This window comes from Saccostrea echinata, unplaced genomic scaffold (assembly GCF_033153115.1).
Source record: "Saccostrea echinata isolate AGI-Se365-2 ecotype Australia unplaced genomic scaffold, CSIRO_AGI_Sech_v1 ptg000057l, whole genome shotgun sequence".
Taxonomy (NCBI): domain Eukaryota; kingdom Metazoa; phylum Mollusca; class Bivalvia; order Ostreida; family Ostreidae; genus Saccostrea; species Saccostrea echinata.
The window spans coordinates 5,063,150-5,084,049 of record NW_026889806.1 but is presented as its reverse complement, the minus strand read 5'-3'; the positions used below and the strand labels follow the sequence as shown (position 1 = coordinate 5,084,049).

At 34.2% G+C, this 20,900-nt stretch overlaps 3 protein-coding genes across 5 annotated transcripts in view; 1 reads left to right on the top strand and 2 right to left on the bottom strand.

Moving 5' to 3' along the window:
- Nucleotides 1-20,900, bottom strand: part of LOC133174302 (high mobility group-T protein-like) — a 91,991-nt gene that overhangs the window by 2,975 nt on the left and 68,116 nt on the right. Inside the window, exon 1 of one of the 3 annotated variants that reach the window (XM_061309399.1) lies at nucleotides 101-240. The exons of 1 other annotated variant lie outside the window; for it this stretch is intronic. The gene's annotated coding sequence lies outside the window, so the exon portion shown is untranslated. Of the gene's footprint in view, nucleotides 1-100; nucleotides 241-20,900 lie in introns of those variants that run through there. One more of the 3 variants, XM_061309400.1, reaches the window with a different exon arrangement.
- LOC133174300 (histone deacetylase complex subunit SAP30 homolog) lies at nucleotides 508-5,814 on the top strand. The gene is given in 8 exon segments (XM_061309397.1): nucleotides 508-599; nucleotides 936-1,051; nucleotides 1,273-1,376; nucleotides 3,681-3,861; nucleotides 4,636-4,758; nucleotides 5,038-5,136; nucleotides 5,373-5,471; nucleotides 5,473-5,814. Coding segments are annotated over 7 exon segments (783 nt in total). The 5' UTR covers nucleotides 508-599; nucleotides 936-952; the 3' UTR covers nucleotides 5,551-5,814.
- On the bottom strand, nucleotides 8,460-20,866 carry LOC133174230 (eukaryotic translation initiation factor 3 subunit F-like). Its single transcript, XM_061309305.1, has 8 exons — nucleotides 20,748-20,866; nucleotides 16,917-16,987; nucleotides 16,745-16,824; nucleotides 16,142-16,279; nucleotides 12,608-12,699; nucleotides 12,143-12,279; nucleotides 10,460-10,573; nucleotides 8,460-8,690 (listed from the first exon to the last, which is right to left on the bottom strand). Exons 1-8 carry the CDS (start codon nucleotides 20,854-20,856, stop codon nucleotides 8,607-8,609), a joined length of 825 nt encoding a protein of 274 aa, XP_061165289.1. The 5' UTR covers nucleotides 20,857-20,866; the 3' UTR covers nucleotides 8,460-8,606.

Here is a 20,900-nt window from a genome sequence, read left to right as displayed (position 1 = left end):
CTTTATAAAAATGTGCATCGGATAGAAAAACATTTCAACATTTGCAAAAAAATTACAGAAAGTGTCTTAACGTAAATGTACAATTACAGTAATTTTTTACTTACCACTACCCTAGCCTAGTTTTCCAATGTATAAAGACCCACGCTACCTTTCTACCACTATGCGAGAAGCTATGCTTGCCGTTCAACAGATATGATTGGTGTATTGTCGGCAATGTGTCTCGTGTAACCAATCAAAACAGGTGTTACTCGTGACGTTTATGTAAATGAGGGGTTTGTCATTAAACAAACTAACCACGTGATCAAGATTAGCACTCTAAGAAAATACATCTAAAATTGTTTGAAGCAAAAATATAATATAAATTCATTTGTTGTTTTATATATTCTCCAGCTTTCTTATAAATATCTGACGAAGTAAATCAAGATTCATGATTTTCGTTCTATGGAATATCAAGGGGCGTGGCCTGGAACGTCATATAACCTTTGACCTTTTTAGCCTAAACACGAGCCGCCATATTTCAGACAAAACAGTTTCAGGACAGTGAGGACTAGCTCCACTGCGGAAAAGCTAGAAAGTGTGCACGCTCTTTTCTCTTCATGGTAAGTAAACCTGTATGAATAGTGCGGATATTTTATGATCCCACAAGGGGGGCAATGTGAGATGTCGATTTTCCTGAGAACATCGCTTCATATTCAAGTGTAACACTAACAGCAATAAGCTTCAAAAAGAAAAAAAACGCATTGAATATTTGGATGCAAACAGAGTATGCTGTTAGTATTCTGATGGGCGTAAAGAATCGGTTTCTTAACTTGATCTTTTCATCAATAGCTTTGGAACACATAAGATTATATGGAGAAGAGGACAGAGAGATAAGTGTTGGCTAACCAAGGAGCGGTTTTATTGTTTGTTATGTTTTTTTCTTTGCATTTTTCTAGATCTGTGTGATACTCTGATGTTTGCTGGGGGTCAGTCCCTGCACAGCTATTCAGCCTTACCCAATCAGTGTCAGAGAGTAGACGACAAGCTTCAAAACACAGACAGTAATACAGATGTAAGTACTAATTGTTCCTTAATATTAGTAACTTGCAGATCAACCCAGAAGAGTAAATGGAATGTAATGTATTCTGGAGTAAAATTCACAAAGTCATTCGTAAAGATTTTAAAAATTAATAGGAGTTATTTTTAATTAGTTTCCATCTTTGTCTGACTAATGACAGTGTCCAGTATTCACCTTATATGTAACACATAGAATGATATATGTTCATTTTTCAGACTCAAGGTGCTTCTAAGAAGAGAAGAAGGAAAACAAATCTTTGGCTTCACAGACCTAAGCAGCGAAACCCAAGACCAACATCTCCATACGAGGGGCAAGGGAGGTAAGAAATTTAGAAAATTAAAGTAATGCATTGGTTATATGGAATGCTTGATTTTGGAAAGTAACTGGTTTTATTAATTATGCAGTGTATTATATCTAAGTGGGTGTAAAAGATAACTTTATTTTAAGGTATTAGAGGTGTAATATGCCATTTCCGGTAAAAATGATGGCATTTACCGAGGTGTCTGACATCGTCAGTTTTCGGAACACTGTACTTCGTAAACAGAAATGGCGTGTCGTCAAGACGTCCTAGGACGCTAACATAAAACATACACCAAAGGAAAGGAATATAACTTAGCGGAGGAGAGAATAAATATGATATTACATAGAAAACACGTTAATATATTTTGTTAGACAAAATATGCAGTCAAAACGATGATACCTTCAAATACACACTTCATGGATTTTTCCAACTTCTAAAAATAGCAGCATTTTCGAATCTAACGAACGAAGTATACCTTTCTTCAAAACTTTACATTCGCATCGCGATTTCTTGTGATTTTCTCAATATCAGCAAACCGTTTGAGGGGAAAAAATGTACGTAATAGGTAGCATTGCAATTTATAAGTGACGTTCAATGTCCATACGTAAAATATCGGAGATGTTCAAATTATATCAGTAAAAAATAGAATGTAACGTTAAATATGTTTACAACATTGAAGAAAAAAATTAATATTTGATATGGGAATAAATGATTTATTCTGGGTTGGGTTAGGGTGATTTTTGTTATTTTATTTACATTAATTTATTTATTTACTTTTACATAAGTTTACTGTTTAGAAGGGGGGGGGGGGGTTTGAATATTTTTTATTGATATTTTTTATATACATGTGGGAACAAATTAAGTTTTTTTTTTTTTACCTTTTGATTAGTGTTTCTGTCAGTATATATTTTAGTCTACATTGTATAGTAATGTTTTGATCCGTAAAGAACTTCATGCACATGGAAGCTGCAAAAATGTAGGTCATTTTGCAAATCTTTGTCTGGGTCAAGGTCACTGTGACGAGGTCAATCTTCTGAACAAATGAATCTGACTAAAGTGAAGTGTATTCAATAAGACAATAACCTGTTGTTTATATATGCTCATCATTTCTTTAATTATCACATATCCCATGACATTTACAAAAAAAAAATGGGTTAAATTTTTAGGGGTACATCGCTATGATACAAAATATAGATAAATATTGTGGATGGAATAAATTTTTGTTGTTGTTATATTATCACAAACACACCTTACACAAAATTGATATTGTTCTTTTATTGATTTTTCCTACCATATTTTTCTTTGACAGAATATTACAAACGGTTTTATGAAAAAAATCGCCAAAATTGTCACTCAAAGTAAACAAGTTCTCTCGATTACAAGTATTCATATATCATACCTGATGAATTTGAACTAAAAAGAATGCATATATGCAGTCTGTACTGCTTAGTGTTGCAGCTGAATACATGAAACATTCAACTGTTTGCGACTAACTAGAGTAGAGGTAAAAATTACATCTGTACCTTTTGTCTATTAAAGGTGCACCAGTGGTTAGAGGGTACAGGCATGAAAATAAGTATAGAAAAATTATGTTTGGACAGAATTACATGAAACTTTGGGAAATATTGCCTGAAGTGTTGTCCATTATAACTAAACTGAATTTAGTCATATTCAAGGTCATGACCATTACACCCCTAATACCTTAATATTATGCTTTCCTTAAATAAGGGATAAGACATACTGGATATGTCACAGCAGTCCATCTGTTATAGATCTTAAGCAGGCTTTTACTTTGCACCTTTTAAAAGCTTGAATTCACTGAGTCTAGTACTTATTTAGAATTGGCACAGTGCTGACTTGAGCTCCCGACCTTAAGGTCAAGGCCACATAGCACAGAGATCTATTGTAATCTTGTCGTAACTTTAATACTGCATTATTTTTATTATTACATTTGATTGAGATGAATTTAAACTCAATTTTTGTTGTCAACAGCTTATAAGACTCTCTAGATCTTTGTTCAAATTCAGGTATTTTCTCCAAGATCATTACAAAGCAGAGATATGCTAAAATCATGTTTGAACTACAGCTAAGAATGAAGTCAAACCATATATATTGTATTATGATTATGAATTACACATGAAGGTATATGATGATCTTGACTCAAGGTCTCTTTCTAAGGTCAAGGTTAGAGGGCATTTAATGAGAAATTCACTCTGATCTGTAACTTCTCATCTCTTAGATGAATTAAAAGGTAAGTTTGTGTCTGGCTATAATCAGAAGATATTTCACTTGAATGATTAGTCCCAATTTTAATGTTTTTAGGGACAGTATGTCTGTGAATGGTTTCAGCACAGAGGATGACAGTCGTCAAGGACACGACCAGATTTGTTGTCTAATTGATAATGGTGAGCGATGTAATAACAATGCCGGGAATGCTAGCTACAGCAAAAGAATCCAAAAAACAGTCCAACAGAGGAAACTCAAGCTAGCACGAGATGATAGGGTATAGATTGTATTCTTTCATTAATTTAAGTGAATTCTTAATATTTCTGATGGTGTTATAAAATGAAAGTTCGGGCAAAATTAGAAATATTTCTGATTCAAAACTGTCACACTGAGGAGTAGTCTTTTTAATTACGCAGAATTGTCAACCAGTCAGAAAGGCAAAAATCAAACAACTTCATTTTTTCTTTATATTTCTTTATTTATCTGGCACTGATAAATGGTACCACTCCCAATGCCAAAAAATGTTAATTTTCCCAATTTTGAGATAAAAAATCCCAATTCAACTGCCTTGTAATATACCACTATGACATCATAATTCACTTGGTATGAAACGTATGAATTCGTTTTCCTCTTACTCTTCCTCTTACATCAAAAGTAGCCTAAATGTGCCAAGATGTGAGTCAAAGGGCATATATTACAAATGTCTGACATAATTGACATCTTTTAAAACATGAAAACAAGAGATATTAATTTATAAAACAATGAATTATTGTTGAATATTCTTTAAAATATGGATTGGTAGTTGTTAATTTTAGAATAATATCATTTGTTGAAATGATAGAAAATTCCTAATTTGTTATATTCTCAATTGAATCCGTGTTGGTACCATTCCCAGTATGTAGAAAAAAATGCTTAATGGTAATTATACCAACTCAATACAATTAGAATTTAATCTTGCTAGTCAAAAGATAGATGCGAAGAAATTTCACCAAATCCAAAAGTAAGCCAAATTGTTAACACTTTTGTTTGTTTGTATAATTGTTTCCTTTAGGTCTCACATATTTATATCTGTGACTATCATAAAAACGTTATTCAGAGCGTGAGGACAAAGAGGAAGAGGAAAGATAGTGAAGATGAGAATGGTTCACTTGATGGTTCTGAAGACTTACCCGAGGTGGGTCACACATAGTTACCTATAAACAGAATGGAAGACACTCAAACTCTGAAACAAACTCTTGTCATTAGGGGACTTTTATTAAAAAAAATTATATGCTGAAAAAACATTGCATTTGACATGGATGCCATAATAATTAGTTATACATTACTTCGTTGTATAGATAATTTCAAAAAATTTCTTTCCATCCTTTAAATGCCTTTTACATATATGTACATACATTGTTACCCTTGAATGATATCAGTGTATGCTAGTGCTGAACAGTTCTACCAATTTTAGATTGACTTTTTCCAAATGCCTGTGAATACACTGAGGCGGTACAAAAGACACTTCAAGTTACTGACCAGACCAGGGATGAACAAAGCTCAGTTAGCTGATGTAGGTATCCATCAATGTAGCAATTAGGGTGTAGAGATTTATACTTCATAAACATATTAATTAATACACACTGACAGTTTAGGTCTTCTCAAATTCCTAAAAGATATGCATAAATTATGGAGAAAATACTAGTATGGTTTTTGATATTCAAAGAAAGAAAGTTTTAATCTTTTTCATACAAGAAATTCTTAATACATTTAAAAAGTGATATGCAGAATATTATTTTCTCATTGCAGCATGTAGCAAGACATTTCAAGTCAATTCCAGTGATTGAAAAAGAGGCCTTAACCTATTTTATTTACATGGCCAAGAACTACAAGAGTCGATTTGATCAGAAACATTTGGAGCATGCTAATTCTTAAAGAGTCCTCTGCCATTATGAGTTCTAGTTTGGTTGACATGCTGAGTGACTGAGGAAGTGGGCATGTATGACAGAGAATGTGATCTACAGAGGTTTTACAAGGATGTGAATGTTGAGAGATTTAGGGAGATGTGAATGTTGATTTGAGGTATGAGTTGATTTATGAGGCTGTGTGTTGATTTACCAAGCTGTGAACGTGAAGATGTTTGACAGCCTGACTGACCACATTTATCAAGTGCTTCTATGGTGCTGTATTACATGAGTGAACTGTGAATGTTAAAATGTGAATACTGAAATGTAGTAATAAATGAAAAAAAAAAATCTGGTTTGATTTTTAATAACAAAAGTTCAAAGTTTAAAGCTTTTTCTTCTTGAAATGTTTAAATAACCTGCTGAATGTTTACTAGTTAAAGTTATCTGCCCAATGAAGAAGACAGCTATTCATTGAAGCAGATTTGAATCCTTTTAACCACTGGTGCTTTGGGCTATGTTTGGAGAATTTGAGCTCAAAGTAATTAAGATAGAAATAAACTAGATGTGTCAAGGTGACACTAATGCCCCCACTGACTTACAAGTATTAAATATGTGAAAGTCCAAGAGTGTGAAAATAAAAATGGGTGGAAATGACATAGGCCTAAAAAATATCACACTGCTGCTTTTGTTTTCTGGAATCAGTGGTCTATAACACAACATACTGAAGGTGCGTAAAATAGGGATCAATTGATCACTTACTAGCAAAGGAATAAAATGGGTCCAAAAACGGTGAATAATTCTAATTTTGAAAGTCTAAGGCCAGTAAGGACCCCAACATGACCCAGTGGTTCTTGAGACGATTTTAAAAGAATTTTTACAATGTATTTCAATGTAAAACTTTGATCCCATATTGTGGCCCCTCCCTCCCCCTGGCAGCCATGATTTTAACAATTTAGAATCTACACTATCTCAGCTTCCACCTAATTTTCATGTCTTCTGGCCCAGTGGTTCTTGAAGATTTTTGAAGTGTTTTCTCTATGTATTTCAATTTAAACTTTGACCCCTTTTGTGGCCCCACCCCATCCCTGGGGGGCAATGATTTGAAGAATTTAGAATTCATACTACCTCAGAAAGCTTTCACATAAGATTCATCACTTCTAGCCCAGTGGTTCTTGGGGAAAAAATTTTAATGACCAAACCTTATTTTTGCCTTTTCTTGATTATCTCCCTTTGGAATTTTAGCAATTTAAAATCCTCTTTACCCAAAGATACCTTGAGCCAATTTTTCAGGTGAGCTAAAAACTAAACAATTTTCAAATTCCAAGGGCCAGTAACTTTCATAAATGCACTGTAATCACTTTTCGAGACAACTTTATTTTCGCATAATTGTGCACGATGGTCTGCTCATGAAAATTTCATTCTCACATATATTTTCATTAGTATATTAAATTATACATGTATACACAACCATAACCAGAATTCCTGAAAATGAGATCAGAGCCAGTAGGGCATGGAACTCTGGTGGCCTAAACTCTGATCCTACATTGTCCTTGTGCCTTGCCATTTATAGAGGATATGCCTGCTTTTCAATCTGTCTAAGTCATTATTTTCAGAACTTCACAGTATTTTCATTGATCTACATGATTTGACAGAGCTACAAATTGGTAAGAACTAATCAACTGCAACACTGACCTGTCATGTGACTTTGTTGTTTTCAACGTATTTGGCTTATGAATCATTTACATGTAGTTGAGAACTATATTGCAATAAACTGAGACACAGGTTACCTTGACCTTTCTTTGACCATCTCATATTCCTAAATTATTTGTATTGGATATACATGTAGTGAAGGATACTATATGTACTAACAGATACAAATTGGTGACTGCAAAATACTGTGAAATCACTAACTTTCCTGGGGGTTTAATTTTCATTGTTTTCGTGGTATGAAGAGACCCATGAATTCATATCCTCAACAAAATGTTAAAATTTCATATTGCAGTATAATGTTCTTCTTTAACCATGAAATTAAATGCCCTTGAACCAGTATTATTTCCTCTAATCATGAAAATTTGACCCACATAAATGTTTTACAGTACACCAGAGTCACCTGAATGACCTATTGCAGCTAATCATTTTCATCATCGTCGATGTGACATAACATCCAATTTAATGGCCTCTTAAATATCTGCAAATAATATTTGATTACAAAATACATTTTTCATTGTATAAAATATAACTTGATCCGCCTCTCACTGCATACAATCTGCGTCAAATTTTTACAATATGACGTCACATTGACAAGTGCATTGCAATCAGTAAATTGTTTACATCTTGCCATGTGGGATTTAACAAATAACATAACTGCATGTAATAGTAAGTGTTGATGTAGTTTATAGCTTGACCTGTAGTTTATAGTTATAGTTTAAAATAGCAAATTATTTCATTTTGTGGTAATTTGAATAATGGTATTTTTGTGTGATGTCATAGTAAACATTTCCCATATAGATTAGGCCCCACCTCCTTTTTGTAGCCCTAACTGTGCTGCAAAGCAATGAAAACAACCAAAATTGTAAATGATCCTTTGGGTTCTGGGTTCAAACCCAAGGAAAAGGCTTTAAGGGAACTGGCTTTTACTTACTGTGGAATCATCATTGTTCGTTGCGGATCAATGTTCGTGGATTTCGTGGGTCACCCTTACCCACAAATTTACATCCCCACGAACAATTTTTTTGTCAACGTACTGATTAATTAAATCTACCAAATAAACAAGCTGCCCACGAAATTACATCCCCTTGAACCAATAAAATTTTGCTTGCCCACGAACATTGACCCCCACAAATTTAAATGATTCCACAGTATCCTTTGGCTATCCATGTGACATGATAGAAATGAGTTTGAATACTGGTACATGCAAATGTTTTGGTATTCTACAGACTTACTGGTAATTTTTTCCATGGAATCCTACATTCATGACAAACAGATGAAATTCTAGTATTGCATATTTTAATTAGAAAATTAATGATCATCTCAAAACAATAAATAATTGTCACTTTATTATTTAATTTGTTATCGTTCACGTTCTTCATCATCCAATGACGGCAGATAACCATAAAATCGCAGGACTAAAGATGATTTAAATTGTCAAGGTTTGCAGTTTTTCGTTAAGAGCTAGCTGTGTTCTGGTCAGATTGGCAAGGTACACTACCATTAACAAGTCCTGAAAGAACAAAGAATAATTCATCAGACACTGTCTCTACCATTCATCAGAGACTGTCTCTACCATTCATCAGACACTGTCTCTACCATTCATCAGAAACTGTCTCTACCATTCATCAGACACTATCTCTACCATTCATCAGACACTGCCTCTACCATTCATCAAATTGTCTCTACCATTCATCAGAAACTTTACAACTATACGAGGGGCATTTGAAAAGTTCTGAGAACTGCTTGCTAAAATATTAACCATTTCACAGAAGTTAATAAGTTTGATACCATTGAAAAGAGCTAGAAAATTTGCACTTATACGAAAGTCATTTTCTTATATTTATGACAAAATAACTCCAAAAATGACATCAGAATCTTGAATGTTTAGCATACTGAAAAGTCGCGTTTTTGGTCCATATGAGAAATCGAAAAAGTGCTGTCAAAGGCTTCTTTGAAAAGATATTTCAAAGAAAATTTGCATGGACGTAGTGTAAGACTACAAGAATGGTACGGTAAATCAGCAATTCCATATTTTATTTTTTTGTTTGGTTAATAAGCACAGTAATGTTATCTTAGGCATTCATTAAAGATTTTTTTTTATATGATATAGCTGGATTTTCGGACTATTATATAGCTCTCCACTGTACAAAACAAAATATATTCTGTATAAAACTGAAGTGTAATAATGCAGTTTTCCACAAATGTATCTTAAGTATCAGGACTCTTACCGTTTACGAATAAGACGTACAAAAGTCTTCCCCGGGATAAGTTTTTGTGCATATTTTTTCATATTATTTCAACTTTGGCAATCCAAAACTCACTATTGCTTTTGACTTTCGACTCAAAAAAATAAATCCGAGTTTCATTGTCATGTACAATCTTATTTATTTTCCATGATTTGAAATTTTTGAACATATCAAGTTATGGTGGGGTTAAAACTACACCGGCGTCATTTTGGTTTTTACGAGAAAGTATGGGACATCCTTAGCTTAACCTCTCTTGAGTTTTAATCGTTTCCGCATAATTAGTTATAACACCTGACGAATTAATGCCAGCAATTTCTGTAACACCGTCCACTATTTTCCTGTGATTGTAATCTTTGTGTTTTTCTCGCAGCAGCATCTTTTTTACCCAATATTTTGCGCGAGATTCGATAATAACATGCTATGTTTGACACTCTTAAACCACCTCAGAACTATAGAAGCTCCTGAATATAACCTCCATCTGATAGACTGTAGTTTTTGTAAACATTCTTCCAACTGGTAGTTGTGTCCGTTAGCGTGCATCCGAGTAATGAATAAATGTTGACTTTAAAATTTTACTTCACTGAAATTTTGTCTCTTGTTGCGTCATTTTTATGGTCAGTATGCTAGACATTCGAGTTTCTGACATCATTTTTGGAGTTATTACATTATAAAATTTACAAAGTGACATCACAATATGTGTATATTTTTGTGATCTGTCCAATGATACCAAACTCAGTGATTACCGTTAAACGGTTAATATTTTATCAAAGAGTTATCAGAACTTTTCAAATGCCCCTCGTATAAAGATCAGTCTCTCCTCCAAGCATTAATTGTTCATGATGAATTCTTCACATTTTAATGGGTTTTTTTTAATTTTTTTTTTTTTTTTGGTTTTTTACAATAATACCTTGTGAAGGAGATCGATTTTGTCCAGAAAGGAAGGATGTAGAGGATTTATTTTATTGTCTTCACAAGGCCTAATGGTATTATGTACACGTATCATGTTTTACCAGCAACTGGTGAGAATTCTTACCTTCATATTTGAGTTGAGCATGGTTTCAAATTCCTCTGGTTCTATTTTTGGGATATTATTAACCAGATCTAGTAGAAATCGTCCAATAGTTGTATCTGGTTGGATCTTATTGGCCTGAATAATTGAATACGCAAAATTTAGCAACATTACACAAAAGATTACAATAAGACTTATATTCACATATTTCATAAGAACAAATAGATCTGGGGGTCTAAACAGCTAGCAGGAGTTCTTGCTTTCACAGGAATAAATACTCATTCCTCTTAGACCAACATAACGGTGTTTATGTTACTTGTAAGATGTTTGCTGAACAACTCGACAAAATGGATCACAGTACATGTATTTGTAATCAATGACTTCTAGATTTTAATTTACCACTAAAGGAGATGGGTGAACATGACGAGCGATAAGCCTATAGTGTGACAAACATGAAGATGAAAAATTAAATTTCAATTACATCAAAATTTTCCTTGATATTTCATCTAACATTAAAATATACTTTATGTAAAATCTCTACAATTTGCAAAAATCCCTCAAAGATTGAAATTATTTGCCTGTGAAATATTAGACACACACTAAAGCGGGCAAAAAGAGTCACTTTCTCATACTATAACACTATTTTTCGATATGAGTGGGTCTTCGCTCCACCTTTTTGAAAGTTAATCCTCAAAGTTTGCATAAAAATATACATTTTTTGGTTACCAAAAATATGGAGCAATGACCCACTATACCTTAAAAATATACTTTTATGACAAAACATTCGCATCTTTTCGAGAAATACTTGAAGTCCATTAAGTCAAGGGTCATATCACAAACATGATTTAAATGCCAATGGTCGTCAGGACTTGGGTAGTCTAGTGGTTAGCGTGCTAGTCTCGAAAGAAAATGATACTCAGGATTTTTATTGCTAGGGTTTGAACCCCGTGAATACCACAGTAATTTTTTTAATGAAAGAATAAATTTTGCCGAGAAAATTTTCCTCAGAAAAGTTTTGTTTATGACAATTTCATAAATTTCAATAATGAGAACTTTTCTCTAAATATTAAATTCACAAACTGAACATGATTTTTATATTCCTGAAGCTATAGGCTTTCTGCACGCTATGTTCGCCCATCTCCTTTTTGGTTGTATTATAATGGTCTGAAACTGCATCAAAGGTAAACAGTATCAAGAGGTGCATAAAATAATACTTCAAAGTACTTTCACAAGTCATAGCATTGTTCTTAGGAATACCAATCTGAAGAAAATTGAAAATGTCAGGTTTGTGGATATGTCCTTAATTTAGGTCAATGGGCCATAAACTGAAGATGCAAAATGGCATTACAGGTAGGTTTATAATATCTTCAGAATACAATACTGTATACATGGAAATTTTTGAACCCATTTTATTCTCTCCCTTTTCACCAAGTGAACAAATTTCAAACAGGGTGAATTCAACAAAGGCAAGGTGATTTCTTGTAATACAACAATGTCTGGGAGAATTTGAACTAAGGCAACATCATTTGCATGTAAAATAAGGCCAAAATTACGGTACACAAGGTGAAAATAACCCTGTTTACAGTATACAAATTTTGGTATCATTTTGATTTGATAAAATTAAAAAATCAAGAGACAGTTGTTCCTTTCTGAAGTATCCCCATCCATTTTACAACTGAATCAACATAAGGTCAAGTGGAGGCTTACCAGAACATCATCCACATAGTCCAAGACTAGTGCGAGTTTCTCCTGAAGGTTAGCACATGCTCGCTCGACCTGTGTCAGATCACTGACCATACTGACTGTTCTCTTGTTATTATACTTCCCCTGCTGGATAAGGTCCACTGAAATAGATACATCTACATGTATCTACATTTAAAAGCATCAAGTCAAAATCTATATTCTTCATACTGTCTATCTTCTTTTCAGGATTCAAATAAATACACATAGAGCAATCTTCCAAAACAGGATCTGGAAAAATACTTTTAAGAGTTTTTGAGATTCAAGAAGAGGAAGTTCCAAAGAATTTGGGAGTTAATTTGCTTTGTTTGTTTTTAGAGAAAACACTCTGGATGGGGACTAACTTTGAGAAATCAAGAAGTAATATATAAAATTCTTTCAATTTTTCAAATATACATTGTATTTTAGGAAGATAAAAATGTTATGTCCCACCTCCAACTTTTTCTGGTTCATATGTGTTGACCTCAACTTGGACAGGTGTAAACATGCAGCCCATTGTCCTTCCAGGTACACCTATATTAGCACTAAACAAAGACAGAAATCAACATTTAGCTTAGGCATCACTGGTTACCTCATTTGTCACAATACTGATAGGCGATATCACAAGTATCATGATACATATACAAGTATGTGCTTATATATTTATTAAACACTTTTTCCCTTCTTTTATTTTAAGTAACAAAGACTATTTAGCATAACAAAAAATAAACAAGAGGCCCATGGGCCTTGAATCGCTCTTCTGATAAACTGTACAACCTATCACTTCTTTTGAAGCTTTGAAGTATCCTGTATATTTACATAAACCCTTGAAATTCCAATTCACACTCTGAGAACCCAAGCTGATTCTATGCCAATTAGTACCTGAGAGTTGGTCATGGTGACCTACTTATCACTTGTCATTCTCTGAGGACCCATCAACTAAGTTTGATGATTCTAAGCCAATTAATACCTAAAATGTTTTTTAAAATTATAATCATAAAATTTTATAAGTAGGTCAAAGTGACCTACTTTTCAATTGTTTTACTCCAGGGACCCAAGATGCATCAACTGACAAAGTTTGATGATTCTAGGCCAATTAGTACCTGTAATATTTAATTAAAGCCATAAATTTTCAAAAGTAGGTCACCGTGACCTACTTTTCAGTCAACCTACTCCGAGGACCAAAGATGCATCAACTGACAAATTTTGACGATTCTTAGCCAAATAATTCCTGAAAATATTAAATACAGCCATAAAATTTCAAAAGTAGGTCACCGTGACCTACTTTTCAGTTGTTGTACTCCGAGGACCCAAGACGCATCAACTGACAAAGTTTAATGATTCTAAGCCAATTAGTACCTGAAATATTTGATTAAAGCCATAAATTTTCAAAAGTAGGTCACCGTGACCTACTTTTCAGTTGTTGTACTCCGAGGACCCATGACGCATAAACTGACAAAGTTTTATGATTCTAAGCCAATTAGTACCCGAAAATATTTTATTAAAGCCATAAATTTTCCGAAAGTAGGTCACGGGGACCTACTTTTTTAGTCGACCTACTCCAAAGACCAATGACGCATCAACTGACAAAGTTTGATGATTCTAGCCAAAAATTACCCAAAATATTTAATTACAGCCATAAATTTTCAAAAGTAGGTCACCGTGACCTACTTTTCAGTCAACCTACTCTGAGGACCAAAGATGCATCAACTGACAAATTTTGACGATTCTAAGCCAAATAATTCCTGAAAATATTAAATACAGCCATAAAATTTCAAAAGTAGGTCACCGTGACCTACTTTTCAGTTGTTGTACTCCGAGGACCCAAGACGCATCAACTGACAAAGTTTAATGATTCTAAGCCAATTAGTACCCGAAATATTTGATTAAAGCCATAAATTTTCAAAACTAGGTCACTGTGACCTACTTTTCAGTTGTTGTACTCCGAGGACCCATGACGCATAAACTGACAAAGTTTTATGATTCTAAGCCAATTAGTACCCGAAATATTTTATTAAAGCCATAAATTTTCCAAAAGTAGGTCACGGTGACCTACTTTTTAGTCGACCTACTCCGAAGACCCATGACGCATCTACTGACAAAGTTTGATGATTCTAAGCCAATTAGTATCCGAAATATCTAATTAAAGCCACAAATTTTCAAAAGTAGGTCACGGTGACCTACTTTTTAGTCGACCTACTCCGAAGACCCAAGATGCATCAACTGACAAAGTTTGATGATTCTAAGCCAATTAGTACCTGAAATATTTAATTATAGTCATATAAATTGAAAAGTAGGTCACGGTGACCTACTTTTCAGTTGACCTTTTTTGAGGACCCAAGATGCATCAACTTACAAAGTTTTATGATCATAGGACTTAAAATGTCCAAATTATGCCTCTAAAACACTTTGAAATCGAATGCCTGCAAAGTTCAAAAAGTAGGTCACTGTGACCTACTTTTTAATAAATATGTTTTATGGCCCCAAGATGCATCATCTTACAAGATTTAATGATTCTAAGCCTCCCCGTATTCAAATTAATGACCTTAATTGTTTTAAAAAAGATTAGCCATAAAATTCAAAAAGTAGGTCAAGGTGACCTACTTTTTAGTTGACGTACTTTGAGGACCCAAGATGCATCAACTGACAAAGTTTGATGATCATAGGCCTTAAATTGTTCAAAATATGCCTCTAAATCATTTTGAAAAAGAATGGTCGCAAAATTTAAAAAGTAGGTCACCGTGACCTACTTTTGAGTCAACATGATATGAGGTCCTTAGATGCACCAACTGACAAGATTTGATGATCCTAGTCCTTATAGTAAGCAAAATATCAACATTTTAATAAAATGTAATTTTTGGTCAACTTTGAAGTGACCTTGAGACCACGCCCTTTGCCCCAGGGTAAATCCCCGTGCAAATTTTAATCTACAACATATCCTCATCCTTTTGTGTAAGTTTGGTGATAATCTGCCCAGTGGTTCTTGAGAAGAAGATTTTTTAGCAACCAGTACTTTTTTTTCTATTTTCCTAATTATCTCCCCTTGTTAAAGGGTCACAACCCCAGTTTTAGTATAAAAGGGAGCCCTTGGGTCAAGGATACCCTGTGACAAATTTGACAATAATTGGCCAAGGGGTTCTTGAGTTATGGCCCATATTCTAAAAAGTTTATGCACACCGCACAAATGGCCATAGCATTAGCTCTTTGAGCCTTTGGCTCAGAAGAGCTAAAAAAAGATGAGACACAGAACATGCAGAAATCCATTATAATCATGTTCTTATTGAAAACTAACTATCCTGCAATGAGGAAATTATACAAATAAATTACTGTAAACTTAAGAAGTAAAGAAATTCAAAAATACTTCCATGATACTACAATGGCAATATGATAACATCTCATAGCAACTCACTATCTAATGGATCTATATATCGCAGTACTGTTAATCTTCAGTAGTGTTGTTACGATAGTGGTCAATTATTGAAAAATCATTGACAAAAGCAGTACACCAATGAAAATGGATAGATACTTTTTATATCGGTAGTGTCTAATAATTCTGTAAATATTTTTTTTAACAAACTGGTTTATTTTTCAATATTACCTGGGGACATTACTCCATTTCTCATGCAAATGGTGGACAAGCTTTTCAACTATAAAACATATTTATGAGTTTGCCTCAATATTAAATTATTTTCCTCTGCTTCTCGGAACGAATATTGCATGGTTTACTTTATTTATAGCAACCTTGACAGTTCAAACTACTGATTATATAATAAATTGTACGCTGCCAAATGAGTTTGATAATAGATAGTAAAGGTTTGGTCTGATTTTGCAACACTAACCTCGTTTAAATTCCTCAATTCATTACTTAAAAGGTGAAAATCAGTCTATACTTCTCTTGTCTGTTTAAGATCATGGATACACTTACATCAAAACAATTCACTTCATGAAAAATAAAAACAAAATTTCTTAATGAAATGTGTCATCTACCTGACATAGCACTTGATGTCCATCTTGGATCCTTTCAGCCCAGTGTCTACAGTTAAGTGGACAGGGGTCTTTGCTTCTCTGGTGTAGTATTCATGGATGAGAACGGAGTGCTCCGACACATCAGCGCCTGTAGAATACCTGTGTATGTAAATAACAGTTAGGATCAGCTTGTGGTAATAACAGCATGTGTTGGTTTTATTGTGACTAATGCACTGTTGCTTAGGTTCATAAACCCTTGCTCACTCATAAGATTTTGCTTAACTGTTATGATTTTCCAAAAGAAATGATTTAGTAAGATAAGTAAAATACAAACAATTATAGCATAGCTTGCGGGGCAAAATTGGACAAAAAACACACCAACTCGTCAATTTTAAAAAGTAATATTAATAGACATTTATGTCATTAAGAGTTATCTCTCTTATCAGAGTATCGGTGAACCTTAAAATAACAGGTTTATTACAAAATTACAGGCATGTCCGAGTCAAAATGTCAGTAGTCACTAGTTCCAACATTTACACATTTTCTAGTCAAAACAAGAAGGTTTGTATTGAAGGGAAGTGTATGAAGACCATGTCGGTCCACTTCTCTACATAGAATACTTACCATCCTACAATAACCTCCGCTGGGTTGACCTTCCTGTGGAGTTCATACATGTTTCTGGCATACTCCAGATCTGCTGCAACCTGAAAAATCATCAGTGAATGTCATGATTCTCAGATTTCTGGATTTATACTGGTTATAATTTACATCCAAGTTGAGATTACTACATACATACCTCATCCTCGGACTCGTTGTGAGGTACGCAAAAACAGTTTGTCACATCAACCGCTCCCTTGTCACATGACCCTGAAAGTAAACCAACACTCCAGTCAGATGGAAAGTAAACCAACACTCCAGTCACATAGAAAGTAACCCAACACTCCAGTCACATAGAAAGTAAACCAACACTCCAGTCAGATGGAAAGTAAACCAACACTCCAGTAACATAGAAAGTAAACCAGTCACATAGATAGTAAACCAGCAATCCAGTCACATACACTTAACATTAAAATACATAGAAGTAGAGAGATCAGGTCATACCCCAAGGGCTTGCTCCCATTACGTTAAAAAAAAAAAATCATACCAACTACTTAAACAACACATGGGGAAGATACCACCTTGAACCCCCTCCTTACTTCAACCTTTGTTTTCACTTTATTTCCCCAATAAATTCTTCCAGTATTTTACACACTGGGAACAAGGATATCAAGTCAACTGGTAACCTGACCGACTCATAACCTAGTCAACTCGAACCCAACATGTCAACTTGTAACCATACCGCAAATCAGGGTAAACTTTGGAAGTGATTGAATGGTATTTCTTTAAAATTATTTTTCCAGTACTATTATGTAACATTTGAACTCATCTTTAATCAACAAGTCGTCAAAATCTCATTTGATTTTGACCAATTATTCATGAGTTAGGCCAAACAAAAAAATATGTGTGGTTCCGGTTACACTTCCAAAAAAATTAGGGTAGGTAGGTAGGGATTTTTTTTTTTTTTTTTTTTTTTTTTTAACAAAATGATTTCCTTAATTTTTCTAAATAATACCTATCACTGCTTTGCAAATGGCATTTAGATGTGGTGTGATAATATACTAGTCAATATTGGTAGGGGACACCCACATGCTAGCTTGCTTTGGATTTTAAAACACTATTAAACACTTGCACTATGTTTTGCAAGGAGGCTGTCATTGCTGAAACTAAAACTTAAACTGGATCCATTGATGGAAATCGGGGGAAATTCTGGAAAAAATATGAAAATTGTCAAAAAAAAGTTTAGGGTCGGGGGTATAAAATAGGGATGGTCGGGTAACCGGAACCACACATATTTTTTTATTTGGCCTTATTGAAACTCATATGCTGGTACCCCCAAAATGTAAAAATAAAGTATTCTTATTATCTTCTATGCCTCCCTCATGCATCTGTCACAGCCTTGATTCTCCTCTGCATGGAGTTCATCAGTGCATTTATCTTTCCCATAGGGATATTATTCAAACTTCCAACAAGGTAGCCCATATTTGGTCAAGAGAAGCTTGAGCATTCCGATATCTTCAAACTCTACCATCCAGTTAGACCCACAAATGTTCGATTGGAGAAAAAGATGGACTTTATGAAGGCTAGTCGAGTGGGGTAATGTGATTCTTTGAAAGAAAGTCTTGATAAACTGTGGATACATTTGGCCAGAAGTTAACATGCTGAAAAATAAGGCATATGAAGCACCTGTGGGCTAGTGAGAGGAACACCGACATAAAGTAAAAGCGAGATCACAAACCAAAATCACGCAACGGATTTCTTTCAGATTTGGGGAGAATTTGACAATTATGATTGCCTACTGTATTAAAAGCAGTTTCTTTGGTAGTGAGGTGGGGATTACATAGGTGGCAGGATGAATAGCCCAATTTTGATGTTGCATTGTTATATGTGAACTTCATCATCACAGTTGGTTGGAAACCTTTCAAGTTCTTTTGATGACGAATAATATGTTCCATGGTGGAAAAATGGACAGCAACTTATTGTTGCCTTTTTCTTTACTATGGCAATGCAACAGCCAGACTTCCTAGGACTTCCCATCAGTTGTACCCTGATTGCAAGATGTGTGTACTTCCAATGCATCAGGTGGTACTACGAGATGTGTAGACAAACCTGTTATCATCAAAATACTAGTGTTTTGGGCTTTTTACCACTTTCCCTACGTGACATCATACATTTCATGGATGAGTAATTCTGAACATCGATTTTAGTGCACAGTAATCAAGCTACCCCTCTTTTCCTTTCAGTATAAATAAAAAAAATGATTTAAGAGAATGAGGTTAAAAACTTCAAATTAAGTTTGATGTTAAAAACTTCAAATTAAGTTTTTTACCACAAAATTCGATTTGGGGGTCAAAAAGGCCAAAAACCTCATTCTTTCATTTTTTCAACCGCTTACACAATCTCATATATATTGAATTTGCCTATAGCAACATTATATAAATAGTGCACGTTTTTGAGGGTAACAGTTGAAATTGACACCCCAAGGAAAACCATTGTCAACCGACGCGTCAGCGGAGGTTGACAATGGTTTTCCGAGGGGTGTCAATTTCAACTGTTACCCTCAAAAACGTGCACTATTTATTTTATTATACTGAATCTCTTATTGATTTCGGATGTCATAAAAAAAATTCGGAGATCGTCGTTAAGTTCACGCTTAGAAAGCTTTCAAACTCCCCGCTTCTATTTTTCTCAATAAGAAAGCTTCGGAAAAGATTTACCAACCTCTCTATTGTTTGTTTGCTAGTCAAAAAGTCCTTTATCATCTAAAGTTTGCACTCGCAAGGATATTTCGTCTGTCGTTTGTTGTTTTCAAGTAAGCTACATCGGACGCAAGCTTTTATTGACGTCGTTTATTCGCCTTCTTTCAAACGCACAACCGACGTTTTGAGAATTCTACGGTGAACCGTACGCGCATGATTTGAACGCATGTGATATTTTCGTAATGTTACCCGTTGTCAAGTGTGTTGCTAACGCTGAGGGTAACATTACGGATTGTTAAATGCGTCTAAACCAATCAGATTTTAGTATTTAACATGAAAGTATAATAATAAATTTTAGCACATTCTTCTGGGGAATGGTGAAGTCAAGTCGTTCCAGTGCATCTTAAAAAATATGCCCGTATGTCATAGATTATGCTTTACAGTTTAGATTTTTTTAAAATCACTTTGATATGCTACAGTAGAGACATGAATAACATGTACACGTCTGGCTACATACAATCTTGTGAAAAGAAATTAAGTTTGAAGTTTTCATGAATCCCCAACATTTGAATGATTGATCCCACATCCTTCAGAAGATCTTTACTTCTTTGGGATCAATCTTTATGTAAAGTATAGAAAAACTTGCTTGCCAAAATTTTAATACTGTACTCACATTTATCAGGTTGGGACCAATCGCCCAAATGGGATATAAATTTACAATGCAAAAAATTAAAATTTTTATCTTGGCTATAAATATCATAAATTCGCATCAAGATACTTGTAAAGGAATAACTTTTGGTTAACAAGTTTTTCTGTATGACCACTGTTTAAGAGATTGATCCCTCGGAAGTTCGTAAACTTCTTGGGGATCAATCTAACAACCCGTAGGGTTGCAGAAAAACTTGCTTGCCAAAAGTTATTCCTTTTAACATGTTTAAAGTATTTTGATGCGGATTTATGATATTTATAGCCAAAGTAAAAATTTTCATTTTTCTGCACTGTAAATTTATATCCTATTTGGGATATTATATCCCAAAACGGGTTATTATATCCCATTTCGGCGATTGTTCCCAACCTGTTTAGGAGGATTTATAACATAGCCAAAATAATTTTTGCTACTTTTTAGCACTGCAAATTATATTCCGTTAGGGATATTATATATCAAAAGGCCTATTACATTCCATTTTGGCAATTGTTCCCAACCTGTTTTAAAGAATTAGTTAGAATTTAGATTCTTCTATTAGCAATATGTTGACATTAGATGGTATAAACATGGATTCTTATATGTACTTTGAAGTACCTCATCAAAAACTACCCAAAAACATAGCTACCTAATAATGTTCCAATTACTCTTCTTGCGTCTTCATTTCTTCTTTCAAAGGATTCAATTATGCTAAAAAGCACCACCGGATGAACCCGGCACACGAGGTTACCTGCCATCTTGGATGTGTGAAGGATAGAAAAAGCTGCTCCGATATTGGTTA

Excerpts from the sequence above, each read along its gene's own strand:
- LOC133174230 (XM_061309305.1), bottom strand. The coding sequence starts at position 20,856 with ATGGCAGGTAACCTCGTGTGCCGGGTTCATCCGGTGGTGCTTTTTAGC. Across the intron at positions 12,280-12,607 it reads TGAACCAGAAAAAGTTGGAG|TGGACCTTATCCAGCAGGGG; the intron begins GTGGGACATAAC and ends TATCTATTTCAG. Across the intron at positions 8,691-10,459 it reads TGCTCAACTCAAATATGAAG|GACTTGTTAATGGTAGTGTA; the intron begins GTAAGAATTCTC and ends TTGTTCTTTCAG.